At 40.7% G+C, this 27029-nt stretch overlaps 1 protein-coding gene and 1 long non-coding RNA gene across 7 annotated transcripts in view; one reads left to right on the top strand and one right to left on the bottom strand.

Moving 5' to 3' along the window:
• Positions 1-2090, top strand: part of LOC127004438 (uncharacterized) — a 29675-nt gene extending 27585 nt beyond the window's left edge. The window contains exon 6 of the long non-coding RNA XR_007757786.1: positions 1945-2090. This is a non-coding gene — a long non-coding RNA (uncharacterized LOC127004438). The remainder of the gene's footprint in view (positions 1-1944) is intronic.
• Positions 1552-27029, bottom strand: LOC127004436 (ubiquitin carboxyl-terminal hydrolase calypso-like). 6 transcript variants are annotated; one of them, XM_050872148.1, is made up of 16 exons: positions 26324-27025; positions 24446-24560; positions 23489-23588; positions 22847-22972; positions 21512-21719; positions 21049-21223; positions 18715-18827; positions 18350-18570; positions 17413-17559; positions 15942-16173; positions 11294-11449; positions 9227-9334; positions 6361-6459; positions 4246-4412; positions 3955-4112; positions 1552-2970 (listed from the first exon to the last, which is right to left on the bottom strand). In XM_050872148.1, the coding sequence occupies exons 1-16, from the start codon at positions 26379-26381 to the stop codon at positions 2880-2882; spliced, it is 2274 nt and encodes a 757-aa protein (XP_050728105.1). In that variant the 5' UTR covers positions 26382-27025; the 3' UTR covers positions 1552-2879. The 6 variants fall into 6 exon arrangements, with proteins under 6 accessions (XP_050728105.1, XP_050728107.1, XP_050728108.1 ...); XM_050872150.1 differs by having other exon boundaries at positions 9236-9334; positions 26324-27022; XM_050872151.1 differs by lacking the exon at positions 6361-6459 and having other exon boundaries at positions 26324-27029.

The following is a 27029-nucleotide window of genomic DNA, read 5'->3' as shown; positions in this document are numbered from 1 at the left end:
TTCACTGTAGTTGCATGAAGATGATGCAAAAGAGAATGATATCAGGTTACTATGTTACTTAACTGATATATTAGTTAAGCACATTTCAACTGTACTGGTGTAATTTTGTGAGAAATTAAAATTAGAATAATTGTTAAAACCAGTGACATCTCAAGTAATGGACGGCAGACTCTTGATTTTACGGCGCCCTTGTCATTAAGCTGCGAATTTTGGAAAATCAACCGCTTTGGTGCGAATCACCATAACTCCCTTATTTCTGGGCCTACAGAAATGTTTTTGGTATCAATCGACGGCAAAATTTATTTCGTTTCCATCATAGCTCCCGTCTCCATTATTTTATTATTGGATTTATTGGATGATCCTTCATGTCCGAATCTTTTTTTTAGGATACATATATATATTGTCATTGTTAGACTATGAGTACATCCATAATAACTACATATACATATGCTATTCTTTTTATCGAAAAAAATATTCACTTCATTCAGGGGGGAGAGAGAGAGAGAGAGAGAGAGAGAGAGATTTTTCTACAAAAAAATTTATTTAGGAATTTCATCAGACGGCATTAAGATAAAAAAAAAAATTGGGGTACCGGTACCAGTACTAACGGTACCTGAGTTTTCGGTACCGATACTACCAGTACTCAAATTAACGGTACCTGCCCATCCCTACCCAATAGGCCAGTTTCACGTGGAAGACTATAGCGTCGATCGCTGCCATTGGTAACGATCAAAACAAACAAAGTGACTGTGAGGGGGGCTCCCGTGGTCGAGTCTCTGACTTGTGCTTCGGCGGGGTGCTAAGGTGTGGGTTCGAGACCTATCAGTTACCATGGGGGTGGACAGGTGGGCTGTTTCCGACACCCTCAGCCCCGTTGTTGGGCCTCCTCCTTGAAAAAGAATTGGATATCTCTCTACCAGCCGTCTGGGGGGTAGCGCGGCATGCACCACCTTCCTCCATTGGGGTATATCCCCAACGAAAAAAAAAAAAAAGTGACTGTGAAAGCGGCCCCTAGACTCGGTACGTAGTAACTGCAAAAATCATGTTTGCCAAAACTCTGTAAAACAAAAATATCGTAACTATGAAGAGTTAGGCGAGCGAATAACTTTTAAGATATCTTTACCATACTTTACGTACATTGCCATATATTAATCAGTATCAAAATAAAGCAATTCACACTATGGTGCAATCATACTACGAATAAAATTCGACGGAAGCAAAACGTAATTCAAAAATATTGTCGCATCCCCCGGCCTTCACAGCGACATTATTCACTATATCCTTTGTTTCTCAAAATCAGAGGAACAACTGAAGGAAATATCGTGGTCACGTGTCCTGGTGATTGTCATTGTTTTTTTATTGTTTTTTTTTTCTTCAGTGTTTTATGGGCACGACGTAGCCTACATATTCATAATGGGGAGGCGGGGTGGCAAATCTCACTACTGTCAAAACATTATGCAAAGTTTTTTTGATAAACAGGCAGACAGACAAGAAACTTAAAATGAAGGAGTATCTTAGAAAAACGTGGGGCATAACCGATATTGAAGAAACTTGTTATTGTTTGATATTTATTGTGTGATGCTAAGTTATGCAAACAACTGCATAGGTACTTTCTGATGACAAACAATTCCAACTTTTTTTCACATTATTAAGAACATTACCGTATATTTTTTCTTAGTACTTTCAACTTGAAAGAATAAAGTTTTCCCTGAGTTGCTTTCCAAGTGTGTATGTGTGTGTGTACATACTCTGGGAAACCGCTGCTATTTATTAAAGTTGTAAAAAATACTGAATAAAACTCCAGTACAGGTAGGTGCATAAGACTTCCAATGCACACTCCCAGATTCTAATTTCAGGTACTTGGGAGCAATTGCAGGTATGACAGAGCCACAAAATAAATAGAACAGTCCCCTGAGTATTAACCTCCTTTTTTCTTTTTTTCAGTATAGCCCAACATCACTTGAAAGTGTCCAAAACATCTGTTTCTGGATTTAGTTATGGTAAGATACAGGCAAGTTACATTTCGGTAGTTTTAGTTTTCAATTTTCTCCATATAAAAGATGATTCCTTATTCTAAAAAGTTCTTATTTACTAAAACCTTGGAAATATACATATTTCTAAGATGTCAGGAACTGTTAAAATTAGACCATTTTACTTCAAACTGCATTGCACTGACAATAGTTTCCAAATCATCCTTAAGCAAGTTTCATGATTACTTTGCATATAGCTTAAGGAGCTACATTTGTAGGTCAATGTACTTGGTAGTTGGACAGTGCAAGTGTATTGGAATATATAGCATCTTCAGATCTGCTAAATGATTGCAAGCAAATTTTGGGGGGAGTTGTACAGTAAGGATCTGTGACCCCTTGATTCATAAAAGAGCACCACTGCCTTCCACTGCCATTGCGGTGAGGCAGGAGCTAGGTGCACAAACAGCCCACAAGGAATTGCTAGGTAACACTGTATAAAGAGAAACCTACACTGCTGGATGAGCTATTCTAATGAACTGCATCTTGGCCCTTACCATTATTGCCCCAAGTGCAACCACAAATAAGGCAAGATTTGAGAATTGTTGTTGAGGCACCCATGACCTGGCAATGTGCCCTCATGTGCATGTTTTAAATGCAGTATTCTTTAATTTTAACCTTAAAGTATAAATTGAGGCTTTCTCATTATATTTATGTATGTAACACTTTAATTGGTATTATGTCCAAGTGTTCCATAATAATAAATATGAATATATACAGTGATATCCTTCCACATTCAAAAGTGTTGCAATACATCACTTCAACAAATTACATTAGATTCCAGAAGTGTTGTAGCAATGTACACTGTGTACAGCTGATTGGTGGTGACAAAGCAAAGAACAAGAGAATGGCTCATCTTTTTCTCTTTCCTTTTGCTTTTTTCTTTCTCCCTCTCTTCTTGGAGGTGCTTGGAGACTTGGATTCTGTTTTCTTCAGCGGTGCTCTGGAAGAAAATATGGAATGTCAACTACTTAAAAAGGATGCCTTCATTTATTTATATCATATATCTTTCTTAATGCTGTTCTAGAAGCTCTCTCATAAATGAGAGGAAGTGGCTGTGGCAGGAGTCATCACTTGTACATGCTCACAGACCTAACAAGTATGTGCTCATTTTCACTTTTTTTAATTTTTATTTTTATTTTACACCTTGACCTTAACATGAGTTTTACATCATAGTTTTGCCTCAAATGGCAATAGTTTATGATTTCAATGCCCAAACGGGGTTTGTTAGGCACTGAAAAAAATCTAATTGAACGACTGTCAACATAAATTACATTGCATAATCATCAGCCCAGGTGTGTAAACCCTTGGCAACTTAGCTGACAAAACAGGCCTAGCCAAGATCCATTATATGAAGTCCTGGTTCATTCATACCAAATGATTCCCTTGCCATGCATTTCCCATTTGTGTGGGGGGGCTCCACTCACACAGCTCTCCTGGACAGAGTGGAGTCCAAGACTCTTCGTCTCATCAGCTCTCCTCCTCTTACTGATAGTCTTCTACCTCTTAAATTCCGCCGCCATGTTGCCTCTCTATCTTCTATCGATATTTTCATGCTGACTGCTCTTCTGAACTTGCTAACTGCATGCCTCCCCCCCTCCCGCTGTACTCGACTGTCCACTCTAGGGTGCAGCACAAGCCAAGCATATGAAAACAATTGCCTACAGCTATGCCATTGTAGGCTGGGGCTGACCAGCAGGTCCCATCAAGCAAGTCTACCAGTGTTATAGACAACATACAAAAATAAAAAGGTCACTTCCATATATCCCTCTGCCGATATATTCCCTCATCAGGATTTGCCCCAGACTGGACTGATTTTTTTCTGCAGTGCAGCAGGGCTGAAGTGGCCTCCAGCCTAGGAAAAACTATCAAGTGCAAAGCAGAGCCATCAGTGACTAGTGTGTCCATTGCTTAAAGCAGCACTTACTTGGGTCCTCTGGGTGTGGACGGTGCTGGGGGTGGACGTTTGCGTGAGGGTTGGAGTTGCTCTTTCACCAAGTCGCTCATCTTGCCCTGCTCTGCCAGCATGGCCAGGAAGGTGATGATGAACTGGTCGTAATTGTGCGTTCGTCGGCTGTCATCCACCTGGAGGACAGAGAGATGGAAAAATAGGATAATGTGGTCAAAAGGAGAAATGGTAAAAGAAATGACAAACCAGAATCCACAAAGAATTTTATTAGAATAACTTTGAACTTGTGTCTCTGTCTGTCTCACACACCTTGTATCTTTTGCGCTGGTCCAGTTCATCCTTCAGCTGGGCCTCACAGGTGGTGATCTCCTCTTCCAGCAGGTCAACAAGGTGGAGGAGATGGTTGGGGCCAGCTGCTATGTCTTCTCCTGTTATCTCACTCGTTCTTCCATCTTCCCATCCATCCCTCTCCTCACCTGAGGGAAGAGAAAGCAGTGTGTGTGTGTCTGCAGGGCCATATAGACTCCAAATCTGACAGATGACAATTTTGTCAGAATCTTGTTGCGATTTATTGATCGTGGGCACGCAGAGCCAGCTGGGGGTCTTGTTTTTTTGTGCATTTAGAGACAAATGGAGTGAATTGAGAGGGGTTAAAAATGAATTGTCAAGGAGTATGCTTTGACTAATAATGATTATGTATTCAGAAATAAAACACAACTATTAATACTAATCTTTCATTATGTCAACCAGCTCCATCCTGCAAGGATGAAGTTGAGCGAACTTTGTTACTAGATCATCAATATTACCATTAATATATTTTTCATCACTATAAAACATCCAATTTCTGCTTAACAGAATAATTTACGGATCAGCTAGGAAATACGCTGGCTTTTGGTGGCAAAATCTGACCGATGCCCGCATTGGTGATCTCAGACTGACCGATGCTATGGCATCGATGGCATCGGTCTGGATCCGGCCCCAGTGTGTGTGTGTGTGTGTGTGTGTGTGTGTGTGTGTGTTTCCTTGGTTATAGTGTTCAGGGTTTGAGCTAAGCATGTGTTGTTCTGTCTCCATACCCACTTTTGCTGACCTTTTATTTCCTTTGAAAACATGGATGATTTAACCCTTTCATTGCACGCAGTGTGGACGCGACTGTCCCCTCAGGCGCAGTCGGGCAGCCCAATTGGGGGTCTCTTTTAACCTCTGTATCTCAAAAACTATTCATCACAGCTAAAAACCAAAAACATCATTGAAAAGAGGAGGTCCAGATCTATAGGTTATGTATGCCTCTCTTGCGAACGTACATGCACGTTCAGGGAGTGTTGAATGTTAACACTTACGTCGGTGCATGCGTGATGATCAGCCATATTGAGGGAACTGCGGACATTTTTTTCTTCAGATTCTGGCAAGGGAGCATTGCCAACTGCAATATTTACAACTATTTGGTCCAAGAATCAGTCGATGATAGGTGAAGCTCAATTGGCAATCCTGTGTTGTGAGAATTAGTGTTGGAACACTCTAATATGCGGGAGATTTGAGTGTGGGTGGAGGTCGCAGCGGGCGTTTAGTGCCACCAGCAAATACGCCTAACGCCCGCTGCAAGCGTTTAGCAATGAAAGGGTTAAGCTCTGGTTATTTCTGCAGCCAGACTGTTTCAAGTTTGTACAATTTCTCATATTGATGTTCTCTTCAGCTTAGTATCGCTTTTGTTGCCATCTGTTGCACTCTTTCTAACTTGTGCATGTGTTTTTTCAGGTGAGGTGACCACACCATGACTGAATATTCTTGTATTAATCTTATCATGCATCTTATTACATTCTTAAAATATTCCTGTCCATGTGGTTGATTGCCATTTAGTATTTGCCAGCAACCTAGAACATCATCCAGTTACTTCATAAATGGTGGGCCTGCCTTATCCATGGATGTGTGGTTCCATGGCTTGTGTGGATGTGCAAAAACTGCCGATGTTCTGGACCCATACAAAAAATTGTGTAATTTCACCTTATATGTGTTCCAAACTTGAAATCCCACCTTAACAAACTATTAATAACTGCTAAGACCTACTTAAATCATAATGACTACAGTATACTAGCATACTGTATGACACCATAAGAATACAACTTAGGGGGAGGTTATTTACCCAGCAGGTCATGGTGAGTAATATTCTTGGTGTGGATTTGCCCTTATCACCTAACCACTGTCTCTTCCACTCATATATATGATGAAGCGTTGAGAAAGCTTCTGGTGGTCACCACCACATCCATTAGGTACAAGACCAAACTACTTAAAACAGACCTTTGGGTGCATGTAATCTGTACTTTAGATACATGACAAGATCACCTACAGAGGTGTCTCGGTGGTCTGTGCAAGTCTCTCTCATCTTCCATTTTCACTAATTTAAGGCCATGTAAATACCTCCCTCACCTTCCTTTTTGACTTTGATGTCTGCACCACTCTCTTCTGGACTGAAGGAAGTTGCTGCACACCCTTCTAAAAGGTCTAAGTTTGGCTTGATGTCTACCTCTGTGGGGTGGAAAGAGTAATGGAAGCTGAGATGCTTGTGGATGAGAGGGACAGGGTTCTGTTACTGCTGCTGATGCTGATGTTTTTAAAGTAGTAGTACAATAGTGTGTGCAAGAACAAACATACATTACTGGTTCTAGAACCTCATTCATAATGGCATTCAGTCATTCTACCAACCATTGAAATACATGATTTTAGGTGTAATCCAACCCATGATCACAGCCAAGACCAACAGTGCCACCCAATATAACAATCTGAATACAAAAATAAGAGAAAATAATAAATATGTGTAAACACAATATAAAATTCAATCATTTAACTGTTGTATATAATACCAGTCAATTAAAAAAAGATAAATATGTGTAAACACAATATAAAATTCAATCATTTAACTGTTGTATATAATACCAGTCAATTAAAAAAAGATGTCTATTTACAGAGCAGTGTTGTGTGAATAAGGTTGGTCAATGGTCATGCTGTTATTTAAAGAACAGCTTGGCAAAATCAGCAAATGTAGGAACCTATTGTCAATTAATTAGTTGATAACTATTCATAAATTAGCAGAACTCCACCTTAACACAATGAAGAGTGACGAAAAGACTATAACCAAGACTGCACACTGCTCAGTAAACAGCCACTCTTAAAGCAATCCAGTTTTCACCTGACAAGTCAACGACTGACTGTTTCCTATAGTCAGTTTAATTACATTTGTCCACTCGTGAGTGTTGGAAGCTACAAATAGACAAAGTATAGTTTGCGATTGAGTGAACATCAACTGTTGCAATAAATACTCAGTCTTCTTTGAAGTAATACATTTGAATGTTTATGAATAATAAAAAATTAAAAAATCCCAAACATGCCGATTTCCATCACCATTATGCCATACAAGCACATGAAAGATAAGCTTGTATCAAACTGCCTTTAGTCTGATCATACTCGAATGAACAATGGCCATTTAAAGCATATAATTATTTAGCTCACCTCAGGTAAATAAAGACATTTGTCTTTGTAAGTGCAAATAAAAGATATTTCAATATTTATTGCATGTGAATCACATGGGCAATCTAAATGAAGTACTCATATTAAAAACTGATGTGAGAACACACAGTAACAGGTAGAAGTTGGACAAATTCAAGTAAGAAAAAAGGTAATCTCAAAATAGCCAAACATCACATCCGCTCATATTTCACGCCATTTCAAATATCACCCATATGATTTACATGCAATAAATAATTGAAATACCTTTTACTAACTCTTACAGAACCAGATGTCTTTTTCTGTACCTGAAATCAGATAAAGCTTATTAACTAAAGCCAATTGTTCATTCACGTATGATCTGACTTGACTGTTTGATACAAGCTTCTTTTATGTGCTTGTACGGTATATTATCGATGCAAATTGGCATGTTGGGGATTTATATAATGACATGTAAGGGTCATTTGTAAATACAAATATTCAAATATATTACTGAAGAAACAATTTGAATACTTATCACACACAGCCAATGATATCGGACATGCTAATTTTCAAACAGTCATGAGCTACAATGCACAGGTGCCACATCTAACAAAATTCACGCTTTGTGAGTGGACAGATGAAATGAAACCGACTATAGTGCCTCACCTACTGGTGGAGAGCTGATGTGAATTTTGCCAGATGCGTGTAGCCTCTGTTGATCTCAAGAAAAAGTTTGATTTACTACATAATGAGTCATTTTAGGATCTCCTGCGACAACATGGGATTTCTGGTCTACTGAGTCGCCTGTGCTCTTAGGTATATGAGTATTGTGAAATGGGGGGGGAGGGAGCATAGTTCAGCTTCTTTCCAGTGAGCACAGGAGTGAGGCAGGACTGTGTCCTTGATCCATCACCTTTCAATACTTGCATGGACTGGGTATTAGGCAGAGTTGAGGACCAAAATTGTTGTGGAGAATCTATTGGCAATACCAAGGTCACTGACTTTGTTTTTGCTGACGATGCAAATATCCTAGCAGAGTCACTAGAGGTTCTGGTGATGACTCTCGAGGCACTGAACATGGAGGAAGTCTTTAGGACTCCAGGTCTCATGGAAAAAGACCAATGTAGAGGTGTTTGGAGGCTTACTCGATGAAACATTACAGCCTCTTCATGTGTGTGGTAGCTACTAATAGCTTGGAAATTTCACATACCTTGGTAGCAGTACCAAACAATGGCAGGTATCATCACAAAGTCTTATAGCAGAGTGGTTTGGCCTACAGCGTTATGGCTCGGCACGAGTATATGGCATTGCTGATACGTGTGCCGGAGAACAAAGATACAAACAGTCAAGTTGCTTGGGCTCCCTATCTTACTCTATGGCTGTGAGACATGGACAATAAATGGTGACTTGAAGAGGCAAACTGAATCTTTGATAACCATGGGATATCACTGGAATGATTTTGTGTCAAATCAGTGATAACTCAGAGACTGAATCGAGACTTATTATCTGCATAGTCCATGCACACCAACTCTGTTTATATGGGAATGTGGCGCACTACCTAAAAGTCGACCCTGCTCCACCAGGTTGTTTCTGTAACAGACAATCCCAAGTGGAGCAGGCCAAGGGAAAGCCCACAAAGTTGTGGTTTGACCAATTTAATGGATCTTGTCATGGGGTGCTGAAGAGTGGGAAGGGGGCCTGCGTAGAGACTATCTCAGTGGGACCCCTGGAGTTGGCGCCATAGGGTGGGTGAGGTGATGCACCCCACCAACGTTTGCCCCTATCGACTGATTGATTGATATGTAATTACCTCCCTCACCTTCCTTTTTGACTTTGATGTCCGCACCACTCTCTTCTGGACTGAAGGAAGTTGCTGCACACCCTTCTAAAAGGTCTAAGTTTGGCTTGATGTCTACCTCTGTGGGGTGGAAAGAGTAATGGAAGCTGAGATGCTTGTGGATGAGAGGGACAGGGTTCTGTTACTGCTGCTGATGCTGATGTTTTTAAAGTAGTAGTACAATGGTGTGTGCAAGAACAAACATACATTACTGGTTCTAGAACCTCATTCATAATGGCATTCAGTCATTCTACCATACATTGAAATACATGATTTTAGGTGTAATCCAACCCATGATCACAGCCAAGACCAACAGTGCCACCCAATATAACAATCTGAATACAAAAATAAGAGAAAATAATAAATATAAGTGTAAACACAATATAAAATTCAATCATTTAACTGTTGTATATAATACCAGTCAATTAAAAAAAGATGAGTATTTACAGAGCAGTGTTGTGTGAATAAGGTTGGTCAATGGTCATGCTGTTATTTAAAGAACAGCTTGGCAAAATCAGCAAATGTAGGAACCTATTGTCAATTAATTAGTTGATAACTATTCATAAATTAGCAGAACTCCATCTTAACACAATGAAGAGTGACGGAAAGACTAGGACAAAGACTGCACACTGCTCGGTAAACAACCACTCTTAAAAATAATAAACAACTACTAAAGTCATTCAAATCATAAACAAAAAAAGGATGAGGCTAGCTCTGCAAATAAGGTTGATGTCATGTAAATATTTGTTGAGTACTTCTACAAATAAGTTGATATCGTGTAGTTATTTTACGAGCAACTCAACAAAACCAGTAAAGATAATAACCTATCGCTGCTCAGTTAGTTAAAAATATTGATAATCTAATACAACCTACCTGATTTTTTAATGTATCAATTGTATTGGCACTCACAAAATGAATGCCGAGCCTGTACCACTTATCCACCACTCTATTGGTGAACCAATTCTTGCCTATGTCTTTGCTGAATCTGACTTTATCCAATTTAAATGTAGCAATAGGTTCAAACCGGATAAATTCAGATTCAACAAAGACATAGTCAAGAATTGGTTCACTAATAGAGTGGTGGATCAGTGGAACAGGCTTGGCAGTCATGTTGTGAGTGTCAATACAATTATTACATTAAAAAAGAGTTAGATAAATACATGGATGGTGGGGTTATGTTTACAGGAGCTCCCTTGTATAGGGCTACCCGCCTCTTGCAGACTCCTTACGTCTGCCATGGCATGGCATAGTAACAGCAAGACCAAATCCAAGACCACACACTGCTCAGATTCTTGATTTGGTTAGGTAATAACTTTTTTTTCTGCCAATTTGTGGCTAAAATTGAATTGCACAAGAATTGGAAAAAAAATGCTGACAACAGATAATATCTCCACCACTGAACCTCACAAACCAAAACACAATGCTGATGCCACTTAACAAAACTAATATCCTCTAGTTGTGATAATTATATATCAAATATTCAAATGGAAAAAAAAACATATCCGAAAAATCCACATTACTGTGCTTAAAAGGCATTGATCACAAGATTTGTCTTGAATGGCACAAAATAACACAATCATCTGATACTTGTGCCTCAACGCTCATCCACTTTTGGGGGCAAATGTGACATTTGTTTTATCACAATGAAACATTGCCATGTTAAATTTAACTTTTTTCATAATTTCACTCATGAAATATGCAATGTTTTCATGCTAATTTATTGTTTTGTAAACATTGGATCATGAGTATTCTATTTTTTTATCATATCATATACTGTAGCACAATGCTCCCACGCTATAACCCCCTCCCTCTATACCCATCACTCTCTTGCCCCTACCCTCTCTCCCACACTCCCTCGTTTCATTCACAATCCTTCCCTCCCCTCCTTCCTGTGCACTGTACACCAAGTCATGGCTTCATTTGTATCTGTTATCATCAGACCTACATGAGCAAACCTGGCTCATTCTCTCATTCAGCCTTAAAATATTCTTTCACTTGATCATCATTCATTAGCTTTCTAGGAATACTGAAAATACTCACCTTCAGGAGAATCTAGGAATCCAGCAAGAGATGAAGATTCATCTTCCTCCTCATCTTCTGTTATGCTTTTCCTCCTCTTTTTCCCTTTCTCCTCCTCCAGCCTTTGTACCACTTCCTCCAGTCGTTGGCAGGCTGAAGGCAAGCTGGAAGGGTGGCCTGGAATGGAGGAAGAGGAACTCATATAAGCAATCACTGATGACCAAATACAGCCATCCCACAATATTCCCGGGCCTAGTGGGAAAGACCCAAGTGAGACTGATAAATCCATTAAAAATTAATGCACCCAGTGCGCCTGTTCAAGAAATAGATTATCGCAAAAATGCCATAAATCCCTTTCTGGTGTGTGAAAACATCCATTTTTCATCACATTTCTAATTTTCATTATGAAGTTAGCCTGCAAGTGTTAATATCAAGTGCTCTCCTCTCATCTCCTCATCACATTTCCTACAAGTCTTCTTTGGTCAATACCCAGACACCTCAACAGCTGACACTCTACTGAGTCTCTCTCATCTCTTCTTCGCACATCTCCAAACCATCTTAGTCTCCTGATCCTGAGAGCACAGCTCAGTTCCTCAATTCTGCATCTTCTTGCTACCACTGCACAACATAAACCATTCCTCCAAGTGATACCAGATATAAACCTCAACATCCTTCTCTCGCACTCTATTAGTAGCTACATCCTTTAACTTCTTCATCAGAGCCCATTCCTCCTATCCAACACTCTTTTCCAGATCTTCAGGTCATACTCTAACACCATCCTCAAAACAGGCTATATGCCTTTTTAAGTTTAATGGCTTCATCACTTCTGAACAAAATCATTGTTACTACAAAATGAAAGTCATTCATTTATTATTACTTCCCTTAATATTAGCAATACATATTCTGCTTGCAGAGTTTTTGCTATAGCCTGTTTCATTTCATATGTCCATTAACAAGGCAGGAATTTTGATAGATATGTCACCTGTCCATTTCTAGTTCGTGAATACATGAAAATCAATTGTTTTGATAGATATTTAAGCTAATTTTTCAACAATATATTTGAATGTCAATGTATGCAAAAAAACTTAGTCCTTAAAAATCCTAAAGATGCTGATTTGCATCAATAATATACCATACAAGCACATGAAAGACAAGCTTGTAGCAAACAATATAGTCAGATCATACTTGAACGATCTATGGCTTTCCAGATGCCTATAATTATCATTTCAGGTACATTAAAAGACATCTGGCTCTACAAGTGCAAATAAAGGGTATTTCAATAATTTACTACATGTAAATAATGATTAATATTCAAAATAATATGAAATGGTAAATAATAACTGTTGAATGTGATGCTAGGCTATTTTGAATATTACCCATGTTATTATATATATATATAAATATATATATATATATATATATATATTTATATATATATATATATATATATATATATATATATATATATATATATATATATATATATATATATATATATATATATATATATATATATATATATATATATATATATATATATATATATATATGCACTTGCAGAGCCAGACATCATTTTATGTACACACACTCAAATAAGTATTGTTACACTTTCAGCACGATACAAACTGACGCCAAGGACGAAGCCACTGATAACAGGCTACTCATGTTAGTATCATTGTGTATGTTGGGTGTGGCTCCACTTGCCTGAATCAAGTGAGCGGGACTCGTAAATGAAGCAGTAGAATTTGAGCTGGTAGTACAGTAACGCTTCATGAAACACACAGGTGGAGTCTTAGTCAAAGTGACTTGATCTGTGTTGTATGTAGCACTATAATATTGTTGTGTTTGGATGATGAAACTATCCTTTAACACTTCACACACAAGTGAATAGTTAAAATTTCATCCATCTAGGAGACACTATGATAAACACCTTGCATTACTGTTAGACTTTATCTTTCTTACCAGCAATGGTTTTAACGTTGAAATATGAAGTTATGTGTTTTCAGATGCCCATAGTTTGTTCTCGAGAGATTCAAAGTTGGCTACATTTCACGGGAAACTCATCGAAATTCTAGTCAGAAACTCGGTCACCAACATGTCGGTTACTCGTGTGGTCGGTAAGTTGTGGTCACAAGAAGAAGAAGAGCGTATCAGCTGTACGGTTCAGTAGCTCTCTACGTGTTTATTCCAGTATCGCAAAGAGTTCACAAAACTAGATAAGCTTGGAGTAATCATGTTGAGCAAGTTTAGGACTTGAGTCTTGTTCAAGTGGTCATTGCCTCATCCTGTCTGGGTCCTCACTGCCAAGTTCTCATAGCATTTATCGGTAGCAAGCTGTAACACACTCTCCCTCTGTCTCCGAGCTAACCACTCACGAACCAACGAATGCTAGGGTCGCTGATCCAATCAACGCCCAGGATACAGAACACAGTGCTCTGGTTGGTCGCCTCCCATCCATCAGCCAATAGTGTGCCGTTTACGATCACACGTGGGCAAACTAGCTCAAGCAGAACCGGCCGTAGATGCGTTTTCCATACGTGCGACTCATCTGCTGTACCCTACGTATTTCATTTCAATTTAATATTCTTTTAAAATGTTCGTATTAATATTTTCTATTTTTTTTTTATATTGTTTACAATTTTTTAGGCTAGAAAATGCTTCTTTTACTGCAAAATAAGCAAAATAATAAATATATTAAAATACCTCTGCAATACCGCAAAATCCCGCAATGTAGCGAAAAATCCGCGATACTAACCGAAATATTTACAATTTAAAAATCCACGATACGGCAAGACCACAATAAGTGAACCGTGATATGGCAAGGGATTACTGTACAGTCGCCGCAAAAAAAAATGTTACATCATGATTTTTTGGTTACGTAAACACAAAAATGCAAGCTAAATGGGTTTTATTCACCTTTTCATGATTACAATATTTATACAAAATTGTTTACATTTTAGTATTTTGTCATATTTCCTTTCATCTTGATGACCCTCTCGATCCTCCTGGGCATGGAAGTGGCGAGAGTGGCGAAATACTCCAAGTCCATCGAAATCCACTGCTTCTTCAGGGCCTCCTTCAGGTCTGGTATGCTGCTGGGTCGTTCCTTCTGCAGGGTGTTCTTCACTTTGTTCCATGCATTTTCGATTGGATTGAGATCAGGGGAGTTACCAGGCCACTCCAGAACGTTAATATGGCTGTCCTCGAGGAATTTCTTCACCGCTTTTGATCTGTGTGCGTCGTGCATAAAAAGTTGCAGTCGTGTATCTCCCAGAACTTCACCATGTGGTCACGCAGAACATCGATGTAGTTGTCTGACTTCATAGTGGCGTTCTTGGGTAGGAAGAATAAGCCACCTCTGCCCTTATTCCGCTGAAGGCACCCACCATCACGCTGTCGGGATGTTTCACGGTTTTGACTGTGGGGAGGCATCTCGGGCGTCTGGCGATCTTGAAGTACTGATGAGCACTCTCATCACTGAACATGACCTTCTTCCACTCCTCTGATGTCCAGTGTTGATATTTCTTGCAAAACTGCAGCCTTTTCTTTTCATGTTCTCAGTCAGAAGAGGTTTCTTGGCGGCTCGGCGTGTTGGCAATTTCAAGTCTTTCTGAAGTCGATGCTGTATCGTTCTGACTGTGACCTTCTTGAGCAGCTCTGAATGGTTTCTTTTAGTTCTAACGCCGTTATACTAGGGTTTGACATCACTTCTCTCTTCAGAAGTTGGTGTCTTCCTTGGCGGCCAGAGCCCTTCTTCCGTCGTGGAGTGGTACCCAGGGCAGTTGCTCTCTTGAGGCGGTAAATCGTCATTCTTGCGACCTGCACACACACATTCCTTGTTCTAATAGAGTCAGGGCCGACTCTTCTGCACCAAAGACAGGTGACTTTTTGCCATTGTGACTGGTAGAAGTGGAGATACAGGGCGGAAAGGTGGGGCACACATTTGCCCTCTTTGGAGCTCACTGAGGGTCAGCCAAGCTCCGCCCACTTCTCTTATGGTGAGTAAAATGTTACGTTGATTCGCGTGTAACATTTTTTTTTTGCGCTCAAAATGTAACATTTTTTTTCGCGGCCACTGTATACTGTTGGGTACAAGCTTCTTTTTCATGTGCTTGTGTGCTGTGCAAATCAGCATGTTTGCAGTTTAAAGAAGAGGGTTTGAGGGTTGTTTGTCTACAAAAATATTCAAATATATCACTGAGAATAAAAAGTTGATCTTCATGCAATCACAAATTAACAAAGCGCAGGTGCCACATTAGACTACGTTCATGAGTGGACACGTGTGTGTGTGTGTGTGTGTGTGTGTGTGTGTGTGTGTGTGCGCTGCCTGCTGCACTGGTAGGCTTTCATGAGGGGCCTTATGGACGGCCCCAACCCATTAGTGGTGTAGGCTAATTATATTTATAGTGGCTGCTGTGATGTATGACTCTTGCTTGGCCCTTGCTGCCTCCCGGTGCTCCTCTTGACCAAAGTCGCTGAAGTTAAGGTTGATTAAAGATCCGGACAGCATGTGGGTATTCTTCCGCCACTCGGCAATGACTTGAAAAATCAGTGTTTTTCGGTGGGGACTCGAACCTAGTCCATGCTAAGTCCTTGGGCTCACCATGCCCACACTTGGGCACCGCCTCCCCAATGGAATGAAACCGACTGTAGCAACATGCACACTTACCTTGGTGCACTGAGGTAGCAGCAGTAGTTGCTGTTATGCTAGTAGTAGCTGTCTGAGTGGTGGTGATGGTGGTGGCAGTGATGATGGTTGTGGAGGTGGTGGAGGACTGAGGGGTGGGGGAGATAGTAGAGGCAGCAGCAGCAGCAGCAGGTGGTGGAGTGAAGTGCACCACCACAAGTTGCTGGTACTCACTACTTGTGGCTGGACTGCTTTGCATGGACCCACTGCTGCCCTAAAGTAGAGAGAGAGGGAAGGATGAAATTAATAATAATCAACTAACTCTCTCTTCTGCATTAAACATTCCAAGTCTGTTCTTCAACAGGAATCTCAGCCACAATTTTACATCTCAACTCTTATTCCATTAAAGTTGAGTAATCTGTTTTGTCTCCATCAGAAAAGTATACTGACATATCAAAGGAACTGCTTTAATATAAATGTATTCTCAAAATGGTCCTGCAGCCTATTTAAAACCTATGCCTTGCCTTTGCAAGAAACAGTAACCACCAACAACAATTATAAGTCTGGCAACAGAATTAAGATAAAAAAGGAGCCTTCACAAAGAAAATAGACCCATACAGAGCATACAAGAGGGTTTATTTTGGGTATATCATTATATTATTATATACATAAAACATTAATGGCAATGAATGAATGACTATTGTTAACAGAATATGCTATCACAATTACCATTTTAAGATAAAATATTATGTTCATTCATTGCATCTTAAAAAATGACACACACACACACACCACGGTTAGGTCCAAGTACATGTACTTGTACTTAAGTACAGATTTTCATGTATTTGTACTTGGAGTTTAAAGATTCAATTGTACTTGTACTTAGACCCAAAGTACTTTAAAAAAAAAAAGTACATTCAAGTACAAACAAGAAAGCTACATTGTATTTAATCAAAAGTTATATACTGTATGTAGATTCTAGTGAGCTTTGTGATGATACTATTGGATAAATATGTACATTGAGTGTTATGATATTGTAGTTTAACATTATTATGTCTCATTAATGTGTATATACGAAAATTACTAACTTTTGTGCTTTACGAATCTGTGACAGGAACTTTTGTATCACATAAAGTACTTGTACTTAAGTACAATGACATGTACTTGGACTTGGACTTAAGTACATAGCAAAGTGACTGTACTTGCACTTGTCCTTGTACTTGAAAAATATCTAGGTACTTGACTTGGACTTAAGGACAGTCACCTGTACTTGGACCCAACCCTGACACACACACACACACACAAATTATGCAAACAATTGAATGTGCCCCTAAAAAACACAGTTCAATGAGAAAGTGAATCCCTATAATTTTGCACCACCTACAGAAGTTCATCTCAGAGGCCTTGTGTAACACTGAAGAGGCCACACTTCCAGACTACCAAATGATTGAGCTAAACTAAACCTGATGGCAACAAATTCCCTTGCAACAACCTCCCACTCCTTCCTCCTTACCTGAGGGGAGTGATAGGGGGTCCCAGACTCTGAGGCTGTGTCAGTTGATGGGGTGGATGGAGGAGCAGGAGAGGTCTGGATGGTGAGTGGGGTGGCATAGTCCGGAGGGGTGGAGAGGGTGCCCGCTGAGGGAGGTAACTCCAGCCCCTGTGGGAACAAACAGTAGAGGAGAGAGAAAACAAAGGAGAGAAGAGAGAGAGAGGAGGAAAAAAGAGGGGTTGAGAAAACGATGGATAACGGGAGGAAGAATGACGAGGAAAGGAATTAATTAACAAAGTAGGAATGGAGGCAAAAATGAAAGGGGAACGTATAGGTAGAAGAGGTAGTAGCATTTTTATTAGTAGTAACGCAAGTGGTAATACAACAGTAGACTCAATTTAGTGGAAGATGATATAGTTGACTAACTTTATCAGAAAAAATTTATAAAATATTTTTCTCTTGATTAGTGGAATAGTCAACTAGTACATTGAGATTAATGAACAAAATCTATATGAACATATAACAGTGTCAAGATTTGATTGACACCTGACATGCACATATAAGTATATAAATATGTATCATATACTTTATTTATGGCTTAACTGTTCCAGCACCCCCACTCTGCACCTTAAATGTGGCACCCAAAGCCCCTTTATCACAGATTTTAATGGGATTACATTTTATCTTGTAGAATATTCCCCCAAGCTGAACTAAAATTATATAAGTTAAAATTTTGCTTAAGCAGAAGGGAATGGTTCAATTTAGTCCACTAAATTGAGCTTTCTGTAACAGTACTAAGTACAACAAAAGTAGTAGTAGTAGAAGTAGTAGCAGTAGCAGTAGTAGTAGTAGTAGTAGTAGTAGTATGTAGTAGTAGTAGTAGTAGTAGAAGCATCTGTAGTAATATTATGAACACATATAATCACTGCCAACATGAACACAATTTTGGTTCACTTACTGCTGGTGTCTTGGCCTCAGATCTAACAGGTGTGTGCTGGTGTTGTTGCTGTGAGTGTAGTGGGTGTGGGTGCAGGGTCCTGGGGGTTTGGGCCTGAGCCTGGATCTGAGTCTGTGGGGGCTGGTGGGGGCTGGTGGTGCAGGGGTGAGGGTCTGCATAGCCCTGGGCCTCCAGTTTCTGTGAGGCAGCAACAGCCAAGAGGGACAGGTTGTTGCCTTCCTCTGTGGGGAAGTAAACACATGGGAGGATAATCTATAGTTGGGTTCTTCAGAATACAGGTTACAGCCCTTCCCTGGGTCATGAGAAACTGCAGGGTCCCCACTTCACAAAAAAATTCTCTCTCTCTCTCTCTCTCTCTCTCTCACCAACAGGGTGGTCCTGGGGAAGGATGGTGGAAGTGGCAGGCAGCTTTTCCTTGCCGATGTACTGTGGGAACCGCTGACGAATGAACTGGTGGAGGGCCTCAAGGATGGTCTCTCTGTGGTGGGGGAAAAATAAGATTGTACAAGTTGGAAAAAAAAATAAAAAATCCCAAAATTTGTATTGTTGATTGTAATGAACTGCATGTAGAGACAAAGAACATCCATGAATTAAAGACTATAAACTGGACAAATAATATATATATATATATATATATATATATATATATATATATATATATATATATATATATATATATATATATACATACACACACAGTAGAGCCCCACTTAGCGCGAGATCGATTAACGCGAACCGCAATTAGCGCGAGCCATCATCTACCAAGAAAAAAATTAATTAGCGCGAAAGCCTCAGTTAGCGCGAGCAGCCACCATGACTGAATTTTTAAAATTGCGCCAAGAGGTGGCACAAGCTGCCACGATGCGTGGCACAAGCCGCCATGTTGCACGGCACAAGCCGCCATGTTGCATGGCACAAGCCGCCATGATGCGCGGCACAAGCCGCCATGATGCGCAGCACAAGCCGCCATGATGCGCGGCACAAGCCGCCATGATGCGCAGCACAAGCCGCCATGATGCGCAGCACAAGCCGCCATGATGCACGGCACAAGCCGCCATGATGCGCGGCACAAGCCGCCATGATGCGCAGCACAAGCCGCCATGATGCGCAGCACAAGCTGCCATGATGCACGGCACAAGCCGCGAGAGCCCTTACTTTAGCAGACGACGCCATGTTGATACAGGGCAAGTGCTTTGTTTACGTTGTGGATGTGGATACGGGCAACTGACCTTGGCTGTGTGTGACGCACACCCAGAAAATTTGGATTTGCCAGTTGTCCAAGTGTGATACTGCCTCAAGGCAGCGAGGCCGCTGACCGGGTGAGCGCCGGCGATGACGTCATCAGACTCCCAGCGAATCACAAGCGTGTTTTCAGAGCTCAGCCAATCGTAGGGTTGTTTTTTTTAATGTGAGTGATTATTTTGAGTAATTATCAAACCCAAAAGTCAGACCACTTGTGCACCAAATAATTTTTTTCATATTGGTTACTTTATTCAATTAGCGCGAATTCAGTTAGCGCGACCGCGTTCATCCACCTAATTCTCGCACTAAATGGGGCTCTACTGTATATATATATATATATATATATATATATATATATATATATATATATATATATATATATATATATATATATATATATATATATATATATATATATATATATATATATATATATATATATATATATATATATATATATATATATATATATATATATATATATATATATATATATATATATATATATATATATATATATATACACACACATACACACGAGTATATACAAATTGAACAACACAAGGTACCTCAAATCCTGTATACAAACTAGGTAAATAGAGCTAAGTAAAGACACACACACACAGGATCTGAATGCAATATGTGAGTGGAGCAACAAATGGGAAATGGAATTCAATGCAAACAAATGTCACATACTGAGGATGGGAAAAGGTAAAAATAGACCCCTGAAACAATATAAAATGGGTGAAAGAGACATAAGGGTGGTTAAGGAAGAGAAAGACTTGAGTGACAATTCAGGATTCTTTGATGCCAGAAAACACATAAACAGGATATTTGGTGATACATACAGACTATTGCAAAACGTTAGATTTGCATTCCACTGTATGGATATAGATATGATGACAAAGATAATAAAGGCAATGATTAGACCAAACTTAGAATATGCAGCAGTGGTATTGTCCCCACACAAAAAAAAAGGATGTAAAGAAACTGGAAAGGATTCAGAGAATTGCAACAAAAATGGTACCTGAACTCTCAGATCTGCCATATGAAGAAAGATTGGAACGCATGAACCTGCCAACTTTGGAACAGAGGAGAGAAAGGGGAGACTTGATAATGTTGTTTAAGTTGATGAGTGGTATGGATAAGGTAGATAGAGAGGACTTGATGGAGAGAGAGCAAAGGAGAGGACTGAGAGGACACAACAAGAAGTTGAGAAAGGGAACATGCATGAGACAAAAAGAAGTACAGCTTTCCTCATAGAAGGGTGGATTTGTGGAGCAGTTTGGAGGAGGATGTGGTGGAGGTGAAGAGTGTCCACCAAATGAAAGAAAGATTGGATAAAAGTAGACAAGGAGACAGGACTATCTGAGCCTAGCTCAGGCCCTGTATGCTACAAATAGGTAAATACACACACACACACACACACACACACACACACACACACACACACACACCTGTTCCTCCTGAGAGCACTCAGCTTTCTCCTGAGGGCAGTGATCTTGTCAGGCACAACGGCCATCAAGTTGAACCTTATGTCATGATATGGCTCGCCACCTGTCGCTATGCCAAGTCGCTCTGTTATCACACGACGAAATTTTTCGGTCCAGTCCTCTCCTGGCTGCCAGGGACCTGTGGGAAGGAAGGATGTGAGGCGAAAGAGATTGTTGAGGAGGGAGGGTATGAAATGGGCAGAGGGGTGTTAGAAGGCTGAAAAGAAAAGCGTGATACAATGGGGTGACATAAAGGAAACGTAAAATTTCACACTACCGTTGGTCATTCAAGATATGGGGGACATGATCCAGAAAAACGTGGGGTTGGTGGACATCAGCAGCCTATTTCCTTTTATGGTTCTACCACAAGATAAATATAGAGTATATGGACAGAGGAAAGAGCCAGTAGCTACAATATTGTACTTACCATGATCTATTGGTGATGGCTTGAGTCCATCCAGCTCAAACAGCCTTCCATTGACAGGGACATAGGAGACAAAGTGAAAAGTTTCAGCATTGCTGACCCTCGAGCTGGTGGGCACCCCCGGGGTCTTGTCAGGTCGTCTGCGAGCCTGAGGTGCCGAGTGTGAGTTGTGTGCATTGGCCAGCTCTGGGGTGTTGCCGATGGCCCAACCCTGGTCATAAGCGATGAATAAAGTGAAAGGATGAAAAGACAAATCCTACTTCAACATTTCCTTTAACATTATGATATATGTATTCCAAACAGGGCAGTTCATATATGTGAAAGAAATGTTATGCTTCCGTTTTGTTTTATAAACATAAATCTTACTAAGGGAGGAGTCCCTAGTCCTTTTCATTAATTTCTTTTGATCCCTTCACAACACACAGGAATTACAGTCTTGTGCTAGAAATACCTGTCAATGGTATACATAAAAATGTCCAGGAATAAACCTTCCCTGATTAAAATATATACAGTAGAGCCCCACTTAGCGCGAGATCAATTAGCGGGAACCGCAAATAGTGCGAGCCACCATCTACCAAGAAAAAAATTAATTAGCGCGAAAGCCTCAGTAAGTGCGAGCAGCCACCACGACTGAATTTTTAAAATTGCGCCAAGCCGCCATGATGCTCGACACAAGCCGCCATGATGCGCGGCACAAGCCGCCATAATGCGCGGCACAAGCCGCCATGATGCACAGCACAAGCCGCCATGATGCACGGCACAAGCCACCATGATGCGCAGCACAAGCCGCCATGATGCGCGGCACAAGCTGCCATGATGCGCGGCACAAGCCGCCATGATGCGCAGCAGCGTTGATACGGGGCAAGTGCTTTGTTTACGTTGTGGATGTGGATACGGGCAACTGACCTTGGCCGTGTGTGATGCACACCCGTAAAAATTTGGATTTGCCGGTTGTCCAAGTGTGATACTGCCTTAAGGCAGCGAGGCCGCTGACCGGGTGAGCGCTGGCAATGACGTCATCGGACTCCCAGCGAATCACTAGCGTGTTTTCAGAGCTCAGCCAATCGTTCGGTTGTTTTTTATAATGTGATTGATTATTTTGAGTAAGTATCAAACCCAAAAGTCAGACCCATGTGTGCACCAAATATTTTTTTTCATACTGGTTATTTTATTCAATTAGCGCGAATTCAGTTAGCGCGACCGCGTTCAGCCACCTAATTCTCGCGCTAAATGGGGCTCTACTGTATATATTTTGATGCAGAAAAATGGAAACAAAACGTGAACATGGTCTCAATATCTGTGTGCTACAACTTGGTATACACACAGGTATATACACACCTTATTCTCTGGGTTCATGCCCACCGTGTGAACCTTGAGGCGGGAAAGGGTGGGGCCAAGGTCAAGGGCGGAGCAGTTGAGCAGCACAGAGACTAGGGAGTGAGTGGCACAGCTGTTTGGCACCATCTGCAGGGAGAGGCAGAGAGGAGGATGGGAGAGGGGAGGAAGGACAATAGAGGAACATGGAAATTGAGGGAAAGGGAACATGTTATGGAGAAGAGCAGAAAGATGCAAGTCCAAGGTCAAAACAGGTGAGGGGAAGCATAACAGTACAAAAAAAATCTTGTCTTCCTATTCTTCCTACTTCACAATTTTTACTGCCAATATTGCTTTGAATTTAACAAACAAATTTTCCTCAATTTAACAAACTTTAACTTTCTAAATTTGGGATTTTTCAGACAAAGTTTTGGATAATAAAAAATCCACTACATTATCATTTTCTAGATGCTAACCAAAATGCACAAGATATCCACCAGCACTGTTTTGCTGAATGACTGACTGTTGGACAAGGTTTAATAAAAAAGTTTTTTTTTTTCAATCCAGCCCTACTTCCAGTCTCTGAGATCAAGGGTTTAATGCTTTAGTATTGCCACATCTTTTACCACTACCACCCCATCCAGCACCAGCATCACCACCACCCACCTGCTGAGCAAAGAACATGTTATTGACGACAGCTTCATCCTGCACATAATTGTCGGTGTTCTCCACAACCTTTCTCCTTGATCTCCTCTCCTCAATCCACCTGTAAGGGAAGAGGTGAAGGAATGAAAAGTGGATAATCAGGTGAGAGGAAGAAAGCAAGGAAGAACAGATAAGAAAGACCACAAAAATAAAGAATAAATAAAGCAGAGAAGGTAGAAAGTAATAATGAAACAGCATTTTGAGCAAATGGGAGAAATACAAGGACATGTAATAATCAGAAAACAGAAACTAGACAGAACAATTAGAATCACTGAAATCTTAAGTTATGCAGTTTTATGCACTAGCTACTGTATCATTACTATTCTTAATATTATTATTGTTGTTATCATTATTATATGTCTCCCCTGTTATCTAATGAGGGTTACATTCCTGAAAATCTCATTGCACAGCAAACCAGTGGACAGCGAGACAACTTTATAATTGGTTTGTATGAGATAAGTTCCAGGACTGTCAACCAAACCCTCCAAAATACACATGCAAAAATGTACGATACCTATTTAAAAAAAATATGAAGGTATATCTAAAAATATACAGCATAAAGGATAGAACAGTATGATAACTAGTATTAAATGATTATTACCAATCAATCAATCTGCCCCGGCCTTTAATTGACTAAGCACAGGAGCAATGCAGCTGCTGATTGCAAAAGTTTAGAAAGATTTCCCACTTTATCTGTCTCTCTAGTTCTAAAGTTCCTCTCAGACCATTGGACCAGTCATCAGATAAACAAACATTACTGGGTATATTAAAAAAGTTATAAAACATTGGCTGAATGAACTATCTGATAGTAAACCATCAGATAGCTGGCAAGACTTGTATTATTATTAACATCATTACACAAATTGTTTAAGCTATTACATCAGTTGACAGGAAAATAATGGTAAAAATTATCCTCACCTGAAGAGGAAGATAAATCCATACACCTTCCCTTCAAAGGACTTTTGCAGGTCATACACCTCCTCCACCTGCACGCCTCTCACCCCCATGTCCTCCAACAGTAGTGTGAAAAGGCCTGTGGGGAGGTGGTGGTATCTTTAATAATGGTAGAAGTGGTAGCAATAGAAGTACTATAGCCTGTTCACTTAAACTAGATTCCTGGCGCCTAGGCAGGTTGGTAAGCTTGCAGCTGATTGGCTGCTCTGTTCTCCCGCTAACACTCATGTCGGACCACATCTTGCATGCTCGAGTGAGACATGTTTCTTTATTATATGCAATAGCTCACCTCATATACGAGCTAGCCAGTTTTGGTTGACACCATCAGAATCAGCAGTGACTGTAGAATCAATATGTATTGTAAAAACTCGATAAAACAAATAAGAAAATGGTATTACGATGAGTTGAACCGTGAATATGTTAAAAAAATGTTTATAACATTTATTACTTATGCTCACTGTTTTCAACAGTTGTTCATTGACTGCAGAAATATATTATTACATTACGTAGGAAAATTTCTCGTGAACATGATAGTGTGATCAGAATGCAGTTAAAACTCTACGTATTGAAAACAGAGTTATTTATAGTAACATTTCACTCGCCCCAACCATCACGGCGTCGAGACACCCTGTATGATGATGTTAAAAAAAATGAGTGTCTCGCGCGACATGATGGTTGGGGCGAGTGACATGTTGCTATAAACAACCCTGTGTTTTCAATATGTGGAGCTTCATCTGCATTCTGATCATACTATCGTGTTCATAAGAGATTTTCCTATGTCATGTAATAATATATTTCTGCAGTCAATGAACAACTGTTTAAAATAGTGAGGATAATTAAAACATGTTATAAACATTTTTTTAACATCTTCTCAGTTCAACTCATCGTAATACCATTTTCTTTTTTGTTTTGTCGAGTTTTTACAATACATCTTGATTCTACAGTCATTGCTGAGTCTGATGGTGTCAACCAAAACTGGCTAGCTCATATATGAGGTGAGCTATGGCATAAAATAAAGAAACATGTCTCACTCGAGCATGCAAGATGTGGTCCGACATGAGTGTAAGCAGGAAAGCGGAGCAGCCAATCAGCTGCAAGCTTACCGACCTGCCTAAGCGCCAGGAATCCAGCTAAAATGAACAGACTATAGTAGTGGTAGAGGCAGCAGTGGTGGAGGTAGAGGACATAGTGACAATGGTGTTGATGGTAACAGAAATAGAAGGAAAACAATAGTAACATGTGAATTAGCACAACATTTTTTTTTACATTTACCCAGTATGTATTTCTAAAAATTTTGCTGATTTGCAGCTGCTGTAGGTGCTTCTTATAAGTTTACACTCTGACTGCAGCAGTTTCTATACTTGGTCTTGGTTTGGAAGTTGTCACTGATCAGTAAATAACTTGGCAGTCACTATTCAAAGCCTGCTCAGTAACTTGCTAGTCCACAATATCTTTAGAACCTCTATCTGCAAATTTTGTTTAACTCATCTGACCGTCCCCTGAACTTGAGCATTAAGAAATTTAGACTTGTGAGGGTTACTGTTATGAGTAAATTTCTTCTCTCACCTACTTCACTCAGAGCTGCCAGTTCTCGACAGTCACTGAAGTGGCACGCCGCCACTACGCATTATGATATAGGTATGAAAAACAATGTCTAACAAACTAAATCAAAATTAACCTTGAAGGGAGAGGGCCTTGCCCCCCTCAACCCCCCCACTTACTATAGGGGGCTTTGCCCCCATTGGTACCCCCTGGATTTAAGTGAACCACAAAAAAAAAAATTTGCTTAAGAGTAATTTGCAACAGAAATGGTGCTACAGAGTAATACTGTGTTGTGCTCACCTGGGTCACTCTCCAGCTCCAGCCAGCCATCAGTCAGGTTGTTGATGTCCACCGGCATGACGCACAGCAAGCAGGCAGCGGCACGCCCCTGTCAGGCAGTGACAGCAGCAGTAGTGGTGGTGGACGCAGCGACTCGCCCCAACACAAGCAATAGAGGTGGTGGCCCCAGCAATGCACTCCCAACAGAAGCCGTGGCCCTAGTAGGCACAGCAACACACCCCTAACAGCAACACCAGAGGAAGTGCTGGACGCCGCAACACGCCCCTAACAGCTGCGGCAGGGGCAGGGGCGGCAGACGCGGCGACACGCCCCTGGCAGCAGCAGTGGCAGGGGAGGCGGCGGGGGCTGGCTGCTGGCGGTGCTGTACACGCGGGCGTTGGCAGCTCCGTGGGTTAACATCTTCTCGCTCTGCTGTTTACTCCTGTCCTCATTAGCCGTCCATGCTCGGCGCGCGTGCCCCGGGGTGCTCCTGGCGGCGGGCTGACGCGGGGCACCGAGACACTGACACACACGCCGGCCGTTTGTTTGTTGTGGCCTCGGCGCCGCGGCAGTGACGGCCGCCAAGCGCACACAGGCGGAGTGGGTTGATTTGGATTTGTTGTCCTAGGAGAATAATTGTGACAGAATGGCAAATTAACAACAGCCACTAGCATATTTAACACCTGACGGAGATTTAGAGGCAGTGGTCCCACATTCTAACTAGCCC

This window comes from Eriocheir sinensis, chromosome 28, assembly GCF_024679095.1.
Source record: "Eriocheir sinensis breed Jianghai 21 chromosome 28, ASM2467909v1, whole genome shotgun sequence".
Lineage (NCBI taxonomy): Eukaryota > Metazoa > Arthropoda > Malacostraca > Decapoda > Varunidae > Eriocheir > Eriocheir sinensis.
This window is presented reverse-complemented; position numbering and strand designations above follow the sequence as displayed.